The sequence below is a fragment of the Chaetodon trifascialis genome, chromosome 10 (assembly GCF_039877785.1).
Source record: "Chaetodon trifascialis isolate fChaTrf1 chromosome 10, fChaTrf1.hap1, whole genome shotgun sequence".
In the NCBI taxonomy this organism is placed as follows: Eukaryota; Metazoa; Chordata; class Actinopteri; order Chaetodontiformes; family Chaetodontidae; genus Chaetodon; species Chaetodon trifascialis.
Genome location: NC_092065.1, coordinates 28,791,267 through 28,799,992, shown reverse-complemented (window position 1 = coordinate 28,799,992; position 8,726 = coordinate 28,791,267). Strand labels below are relative to the sequence as shown.

Here is an 8,726-nt window from a genome sequence, read left to right as displayed (position 1 = left end):
GAACACCTGTGACCTATAGAGCTCCTCCTCCCTGTTTCATGAGGTGGTCAGAATATTAGGAACCCCTCGAATATTAAGTATCACTAACCGATGAACACGCAGAGGTGAACGAATGAAAACTGAGCTTTGAACTTTTCCTGCACATCCAGGTCGTCCAGGTTTCTCCGTCCGGCCTCGTGGACTCAGGAAGCTGTCCACAAGCGTCCCCACACTGTGACGTCCTCAGAGGACTGCTTTGACCCAAAGACGTCAACATCACGTCAGACACAGAAAACAATGAATTCTTCATCAAAACAGATGCTGATTAATTTCTTCTGTTGTTGCTGATCAGCTGATTGATTGATGACATCATCATTTGTGCACACTAACCTGACGCTCCGTGCTCACACACACACCTGCACTGACGGACAGACGGACAGAGAGCTGAGCAGCAGCGTCCATGACCTCCTCCTGTCCCCTCTGAGGCTGCATGGAGGACGTCCTGTCTGCTGCTCAGCTCAGCAGTTCAGCGAGCTGTGAGGACAGAGACGTGGACCGTCCACATCTACAATACTACAAATCCCTGGTTTCAGTATGTTTACTGTCTGCGGGCCGTGACGTGAATCTGCTGCGTCATCTGTGCAGAGGAACCGACGCACGTCCTGCGTTTTCAACACACGTTGGTCAACAGACAAACTGTTTCAACAGACCATGACTGGAAGTCCACAATTACCCAACATGCTTCAGTCTGTGTGTGTGTGTTTGTTTGTGTGTGTGTGTGTGTGTGTGTGTGTGTGTGTGTGTGTGTGTGTGTGTGTGTGTGTGTGTGTGAAGAACATGAACAAATATCTTCATAAACAAGTCAACTAAATTTAGTAAAGTTTTAAAGTGAAGTAGTGAATAAATGTGTCTGACACAGTTTGCTTGTCTTCTCTCTCTCTCTCTCTCTCTCTCTCTCTCTCTCTCTCTCTCTCTCTCTCTCTCTCTCTCTCTCTCTCTCTCTTTTGGCCTTTATGAAATTAAGATCATTCCCAAAATATCTAATAAGGAGTTTTGTCAGTCTTTGTCCTGAAGTCACGAACAGACACACCAAAGGACTACAGATGTTTAACTGGCTCTATAAAGTTTATAATTTCAGTCTTATGTTGACTCGCAGGAAATAAAGACAGAATTCATCATATCGATGCTTCGCTTTGTGTTTGTCTTCTTGAACATCAGCGACATCAGCGGTCGATTAGCCGGACTGCTAACTGCTACAAGCGGCTCGACATTCGGCTGCTTCTGTCTGAATGCTAACCGCATCTGCGTGGAGCTGCGTGGTTTTAGCTCGTGGTTCTAGTTAAAGATAAATTCTTCAAACTGCCAGTTCTTCTTTTAGTTTAGTTTGTCTTCTTCAGAAAGGTTAGTAATGGCGAACGACTCGGTGAGACTGTCCAAAAACCTGCTCCGCATGAAGGTAAGCCAAGCAGCAGATGTTAGCTGTGTTAGCTTTAGCCGTCAGAGCGCCGCTCAAAAGCTCATCCACACATCACACTATAATTAGTCTACTGCTTTTACGAAAACGTTAAGTTGTGGAAAACGTCGACATTAAATATGTTCATGTAAAGTTTGAGCCAGTTATTAATTCGGCGTGTGTTACAGCTTCCAACTGGCTCCTAAATTTAATTAGGTTCACAAATAATCTGACTTTGAATGCATCACTGCGTGTTCTGGTGGATGTCTGCCGCCATAGTTTAAAGGCAGAGAGAAACGAGTTTGGCTTTACCTTTTAAATGGTCATGCTCTTACCCACCTGTCCCCCCACCCATGACAAGATGTTTGATTACGTGTGATCTGGGGTGTTTCCCACAGTTCATGCAGAGAGGTCTGGACGCAGAGACGAAGAAGCAGCTGGAGGAAGATGAGAAGAGGATCATAAGTGATGAGCACTGGTATCTGGACCTGCCAGAGCTGAAAGCTAAAGAGTAGGTCCCTCAGCCCCTCCACTGAATGTCCTTACAAGCTCCATTCAGAAATCAGACACTTTAATTCAGATGGGAGTTAATTAGCAAACTGACGCCTCATCAAACTTTATTTATAAGCCTTTTGTTAACAGAGGGTCGTTTTTAAAGGAGCAGTTTGATCGTAGTATTCAGTCTTTTGGTTATTTAACTCCTAATTATATAATTTAAGTTCAAGCTTTTTGACCGAACTCTCAGATGTTTGGAGGCTGTCTGTCTTTTCATTGTGTTTGTTCTGAGACGTCTGTCCAATATTCTGTCGTCTTTCGTCTCTCAGGAACTTGATCATAGAGGAGAAGAGCTTCGTTCCCTGTGAGGACCTGAAGTTCGGTCGCATCTCATTCAAGGGATTTAATCCAGAAGTCGAGGTCTGTTTTCTTCATTGTCTACTGATCCGTCACTTCGTCTGCATAAATGTTCAAAACTTCTGTTTTCCACTGAAATATCAGGAACTAAGAGTCTGTTTGTTGAAAATTAGATTCTTCAGGTGAAAACGTGTTTTCAATAGAGACGTGACCACGTTTCATCTAAACCTCTGGATGGTTTTCATTGTTTCCTCTTGGTCACAGAAGCTGATGGCTCTGATGAATCCAAAGGACGAGGAGGAGAAAGAAGAGGAAGAGGAGGTCAGCCGGATGCAGACGGACGTCACAGATGAAGAAATGGCTCTGAGGTACATCCAGGACGAGATGATGTTTTCAGACGCAGCTGAAGTTTGTTTCTTCGAACGTTCGTTTCCTGTCAAACTGTTTTCTGACATCAGAAGGAAACCTGAAGAAGGACCTTCATTTTCTCCTCCCTGTTTCTTCTTCTGTCTCAGGTACGAAAGTTTAGTCGGAAGCATGAAGAAGAAGTTTGCGAAGAAGCGTCAGAGAGCAGCGACAGCAGAAGAAGAAGACCTGAACCACAACGTCCCAGAGACCAACACGAAGAGAGCGTTTGTGAAGCCTCAGGACTGAGACCAGCTGAGGCGACCTCGCTGTGTTTTCATGGACATGACTGGACTGAGTTCAAACAGACGGACTGTAGCAGCGTGCTGATTGGATGTTATACATCCTGTTTTTTTTTTTTTTTTTAAAGAGAGACAGATCTTTGAGATGCTGCAGAGTTTTTACAGTTTGTGCAGAGACACTCATTAAATGCACACTTCAGTGTATTTTTACATCTGTGGTTCCTTTAAATCGCTGTTGAAGCAGAAGTTCAACATTTTGGGAACATTTACTCGCTCATTCGATGTTCATAGTGATCTCAGACTCATGTTTTTATGGTGAATCTGAAGACGAAGGAGATGAACGTCTTAATTTAAGAGCTTTAGAGCTGCTGGGATGTTGAGTTTTAAACTTCTGGGTGGAACCAGGCTAGCTGTTTCCCCCTGTTTCCAGTCTTTATGCTAAGCTAAGCTAGCTGTTTCCCCGTTTCCAGTCTTTATGCTAAGCTAAGCTAGCTGTTTTCCCCGTTTCCAGTCTTTATGCTAAGCTAAGCTAGCTGTTTCCCCCGTTTCCAGTCTTTATGCTAAGCTAAGCTAGCTGTTTCCCCCGTTTCCAGTCTTTATGCTAAGCTGACTGACGTATCGTCTTTATAACATAAGGGTGTGTTGGAGCATGGGTTTCCTGTTTGGTTTTCCCATGGGAGCTGTCGTGGATCGTTAAAGCCACAAAGGGTCAAAAATTCAGCTGTTCAGTTGTTCAGGAAAAATCTCCATGAGTCAGAAGTCTGAAAGACTTTATTGCCGGCAATAAGGAGAGTAGTTCAGATATGCACGAGGTAGAAACCTGAAGGATTCTGACCTGCAGTGCTCTGCGCTCTGCCTTAAATCCAGTTCAGCTCAGGGTTGGCCACGCCCCTGCAGGTATCTCTGTGTTTCTGGGTTTTTTCAACTTTACACCATCAGGTAATCTTTTGGCAGTTGATGTGCGTTTGATTTCTCTTTTCTCTCCAGATTAATGCTGTCACATCGAAGGTGCAGCCTCAGGACGCACTTTCTATTTTCTCTCTATTTGTCCCAAATTACACCATTATTTCTTAACTACTGTTCAGGCTATCAAACATAATTATAAAGTAATATAAGCAATACGTGCATAATACAAAGTGTAAGAGCATAACACACAATAGTATTGTCATTAAGTGTACTTCAAAACCATGGTGAGATTATAAGAACGTTCAACCGTCAGTAGTTCTGGTAAACTACTGTCAGACAATAAAGGCACTGCGAGTTTATGAGGCTAAAGTTCACATCACAGAAGCAGCTGCCAAGACGCCTGCACACCAATCATAGGAAAGTCCCAGGAAGCATGCGCATGAGTGCCATCACGCCTCTGCTCAATGCTCGGCGCAGTAGCACTGCACGATTGATGCCACAGCCGCTTCTCTGGTCATCAGTGCTCCGCTTACATCACAACACGATGGCTGACATCTGTTTCCAAGTCATCGCATGCCTGCATAGGAAAGAATTATACTACAGAACCTGCTGACGGTCAGCTTCAGAGGTGAAGACGTTTGAAACAAATCTAAAATCAAACCAGAAATGTTCAAACTTTGTCTTTCAGCAAACTACCAGCAGATTCTTCTGATCTTTGTCACGATGTTCAGTTTTATTGTTTGACTTTCAAACATCTTGAATCGATAAAGTTTCCTCTCTGACCTCTGTCATCACAACGGCGACGTAAGACGGAAAAACTCAGCTCACGTTTTAATGAACTTCATATTTCAGCAGGTTTCATGGTGAAATGAGCTGAAGCTGCCGGCTGCTCAGATGGTCAAAGATCAGTCTAAAGTTGATGCTCAGGAAACTTTCCCATGATCCTCAGCTCCTGCTCAGTGCGGCTGGCTCACGGTCGGTGTTTTTGATGAGGTTCGTGACGACGGCGTTGAACATGGCGGTGGGACAGTAGCGGTGGATGAATGGGAGCAGCCATCCCATCTGTCCGGGGGTGTACGTGGCTTTGGGACAAACAGACAGCAGCGCGTGACATATGTCGTCCACCACAGGAGACAGATCCTCCGCAGACTGCTGGGACATTTTGGACAGACTGTCAGGGAGGGACAAGATGTACGCCTCCCCATAATCCTCTCTGGCCTTGGGAGAAACAGCTGCAAGGATCTCGTCTTTGTAGCGAGTGACATCGTCGCTGTTCCCAAATATATCTGAGAGGAAGAAAGGTTAAAGGTCGTCATGAGGCTGGTTTCCCATTGCCCGCTCTGACATCACAAATAAACAACAACAAAATGAACAGTAAATAAATGGTACAACATCTTACCATTTTACCAGTTCTGACACATTGTACCACAAGGTACAATGTGTCAGAACTGACCACCTCCAAACAGGCAGGGGGCAGCGTAGCCCCAGAGAAACCTCCACAGTCTCACCTGAGGCTAACTTTGGCTGGAGCTGCTCATGCTGTTAGCTGGTTAGCTCAGTTAGCCGTGCAGCAAGTGGCTCTATTAGCTGACAGGACTGTTTCTTCTTCTCTGCTGATAATGTTCGTTCATTTTTTGGATGTTTTTAAAATTCTGACACATTGTACCTTTAAAGAAGTCACCTGAGGTCACCTGTTGTACCTGTAAAGAAGTCAGGCAGGTTTGTCTGTAAAGCACCTTTCAACAACAAGAATTCAAAGCGCTGCATGAGACAGAAAGTCAAGATAAGAAGCACAAAGAGAAGACAGGAGGCTGAAAGCTGCATGTGATCAGCAGTTAGAGAGATCAAATCAGACCTACTCGTTCTGAAGCCTGAAGGTTGGATCAAGGCCACGCTGACGCCCCACACAGACAACTCCAGCCTGATCACCTGAGAGAAAACACTCAGCGCCGCCTTCGAGGCTCCGTAAGCAGCGAACATGGGCATCGGCACCTGACCTGCAGGAGACATGTCGCTGCGTTGAGACACACTACGGAGCATTCATCATCTGCCTGGTGGCTCTTTGGACAGATCTACCTGCCAGGCTGGACACGTTGACGATGCGTCCTCTGGACCTCCTCAGCAGAGGGAGGAAGACCTGACACATCTTCACAGCCCCCAGGAAGTTGACGTCCATGCAGCGTCTGTAGTCTGTGATCGGGTGGAGCTCTGCGTCCATGGGGCATCGAAGAACTCCGGCGTTATTCACCAAACCCCACAAACCTGCAGGGACATGACACCACAAGACATGAGACAAGGGCCCTCGGTGGTGCATTCAGGTGCTTACAAATCGTTTCAACATCTCAAGTCTTGACCAGTAATAATACTTTAGAAACATTTCAGCCAGGTTTCCCACAGCAACACAGCACTGAGACCGTCCTCATTCAGGTTACCAGTGACACCTTGATGAAAGCTGATACAGGTGAGTGCTTGGTGCTGGTTTTTGATCCAGTGGATCAATGAATCATGACTGAAGGGTTGCAAACGTGGGTTGGTACCTGGAATTGGCTCTCTTCATACTTTTCTAACAGAGAATTGTTGATGGCTTCACTTCCTCTCAAGCTTTAAAGTATGTGGTACCACAGGGCTCCATTCTAGGACCACTTTTATTTCCCTTTATTTCCACCTGTTTGCAGCATTAGGTCTCATTTCGTTGCTGTGCAGATTCTCGGTCGTACTCGGTCGTGTTAATGCTCTGAAGTTATCTTCCTGTATAGTTGCCTAGCTGCAGTTAAGGATTGGATGGCAGAAAGTTGTCTTCATCCAAAACAAAACTCCTCATTAAAGGCCCTGACGCTCGAACGGCCTCATTCTGCCTGCACTTAGCTCTTAGCACTTAGCTCGTCATGTTCCCTCTGTTCAGAGCTGTGGAGTCATTTTAGATCACAACCTTGAGTCCATGTGGTTGTGAAGCACTTTGTAACGGTGATATTTGGAGGTCTGACACAGATAAAGTTATTAGTATCGTATATATACATTTAACACACCAGCACCACCCACTGACGTGGTCTTCAGTCCTACCTGTGTCAGCCACCTGAGCGCAGATGTAGCGGTGAGCCGCCTCTACCTGGGAGCTGTCGGTCACGTCGAGCTGCAGGACCTGCAGGTTTTCAGATCCCGGTTCTCTCAGCTGCTGAGCTCCGGCTCCGTTCGCATCCAGCACGCCAGCAAACACCATCACTCCCATCTCACTGAGCCGCTTCGCCAGGATGTGACCGAAACCGGAATCGCAGCCTGGAACAGAAGAGAGGGTTCCACGTTTGTCAGCTGAGCCTCTGTGAGATGTTTTACCACCACTTCAACATGAACAGGATCCTCTGTAACACAGAGCCAGCCAAACACATCAACACGAGGCTGCCCTGGGCCCTTCACGCTTCACGTTAAATGACCTCCACAGAGTGCAGAACGTGTTTGAATTCACCTCACGGATGCTGGGAGCACAGTTCCCGATGAATCAGCTGTTTGTCTCACCTGTAAACAGTCTCAGCAGCGGACGGCTCGTACATCTTTAAAGGTGTTGCATAAAGACCAGCAGAGGTTTTCCTGTTTTTCCTGTCTGAGCAGCTCAGTGAGGCAGACTTATCAAAAATGTCTTCAGAGATAAAGACAGTTATATCTGCATCATGCTAAAGGACCTGAACACTTACAGAAGACCTGTTCCTCTTCCAGCTCCATAAGATAAAACTGTTGGACGGAGGACAACAGATGGAGAGACAGCTTTGGTGTCCTTAGCTTCTCACCTGTTTGAGGGCTCTGACTAGCCTGTCAGGCTAAGCTATGCTTGGCTTTGAGCTGATTGATAACATGAGTGAAATAAAGTGGAAATATTCTTTTTGCTGACTTTAATCTCCAGCTCTGGTTCAAAGTGTTGGTGACTGACATTAACAGTTTCTCACTGCTCACTGATCCGAACGACATGAACTCAAATTAACAATGAAAAGTAGATATAATGGATGTAGCTTGTTAGCATGCAGCATTTAGCATGTTAATGTTAAACAGTCTCAGTTCTCAGAAGCATATTTTTGGTTTTATCTGTAAAACATTCAGTGTTAGTACTCTCAGACTGATGGACTTAACTTCCATGATACCTGTTTGCATTAGACTGACACGCGTCTCTCAGTGCACTGATGTAGGTGCGTTATGAGGACCGTCTCACCACACTCTGCTCAGTGTGTGTTGATGTGTGTAGCTGTGTGTTCATCTGTGTTGATGTGTGTTAATGTGTGTGTTGATGTGTGCTGATGTAGGTGTATTACGGGGACCGTCTCACCTGTAACCAGCACCACTCTGCTCTTCGCCGGCAGCAGCTCGACTCTCTCGCTCACACAGACCAGGATGAAGCTGCAGCTGAGGAGGGCCACCCCACAGACAACCGGAGGAACAAGAAAGTACAGAGAGGCTCCGAGGGCCCCTAGGAGGGCCCCCAAGGCAGCGGTCCAGTACTGGGCACCGGAGCCGTCCCTCAGCTTCCACAGCACGGTGAAGATGAACGCCGCTGCAGCAATGGCGCAGAAACAGGAAGTGATTTCCATCTTCTGACAGTCTGACGGGCTTTCGTGTGTTTGTCTCTGTTACCTGTGTGAGAACTGTTGAGTGCAGTCTGAAAAGCCACACCTGCCGTCCTGCCTTCTTTTACTCACCTGCACACAGGTATGTTGAGCTCTTGCCAAAGGGCGTGTTTTCTGGAACCTGTTCCTCTCCTGCGGCTGCATGGAGGACCAGCAGGGTGGAATCAGAGTCTGATCCGGCTCGTATCCTGTTGTTATCAACACCGTCAGCCCCCTCCCACCAAACGCTGGGCATCAACATCACAGACACCAGCGCCGTCAGCCCTTTTCAGAGTAATATGT

At 46.4% G+C, this 8,726-nt stretch overlaps 2 protein-coding genes across 2 annotated transcripts; one reads left to right on the top strand and one right to left on the bottom strand.

The window, feature by feature from the left end:
* The first annotated feature begins 1,245 nt into the window (after positions 1 to 1,245).
* mphosph6 (M-phase phosphoprotein 6) lies at positions 1,246 to 4,082 on the top strand. The gene is made up of 5 exons (XM_070972707.1): positions 1,246 to 1,435; positions 1,831 to 1,943; positions 2,257 to 2,347; positions 2,549 to 2,652; positions 2,800 to 4,082. Exons 1-5 carry the CDS (start codon positions 1,388 to 1,390, stop codon positions 2,936 to 2,938), a joined length of 495 nt encoding a protein of 164 aa, XP_070828808.1. The 5' UTR covers positions 1,246 to 1,387; the 3' UTR covers positions 2,939 to 4,082.
* A 642-nt stretch (positions 4,083 to 4,724) lies between these two features.
* On the bottom strand, positions 4,725 to 8,417 carry hsd17b2 (hydroxysteroid (17-beta) dehydrogenase 2). The gene is made up of 5 exons (XM_070972111.1): positions 8,147 to 8,417; positions 6,898 to 7,110; positions 5,914 to 6,099; positions 5,697 to 5,834; positions 4,725 to 5,123 (listed from the first exon to the last, which is right to left on the bottom strand). Exons 1-5 carry the CDS (start codon positions 8,406 to 8,408, stop codon positions 4,783 to 4,785), a joined length of 1,140 nt encoding a protein of 379 aa, XP_070828212.1. The 5' UTR covers positions 8,409 to 8,417; the 3' UTR covers positions 4,725 to 4,782.
* Positions 8,418 to 8,726: the final 309 nt, after the last annotated feature.

Bases quoted from the DNA above. Each gene is read 5' to 3' on its own strand.
- mphosph6 (XM_070972707.1), top strand. From the start codon at position 1,388: ATGGCGAACGACTCGGTGAGACTGTCCAAAAACCTGCTCCGCATGAAG. The intron at 2,348-2,548 runs GTCTGTTTTCTT...TCTTGGTCACAG, and splicing joins GATTTAATCCAGAAGTCGAG to AAGCTGATGGCTCTGATGAA. The intron at 2,653-2,799 runs GTACATCCAGGA...CTTCTGTCTCAG, and splicing joins GATGAAGAAATGGCTCTGAG to GTACGAAAGTTTAGTCGGAA.
- hsd17b2 (XM_070972111.1), bottom strand. From the start codon at position 8,408: ATGGAAATCACTTCCTGTTTCTGCGCCATTGCTGCAGCGGCGTTCATC. The intron at 6,100-6,897 runs GTAGGACTGAAG...ATGTCCCTGCAG, and splicing joins CGCTCAGGTGGCTGACACAG to GTTTGTGGGGTTTGGTGAAT. The intron at 5,835-5,913 runs GTAGATCTGTCC...TGTCTCCTGCAG, and splicing joins CAACGTGTCCAGCCTGGCAG to GTCAGGTGCCGATGCCCATG.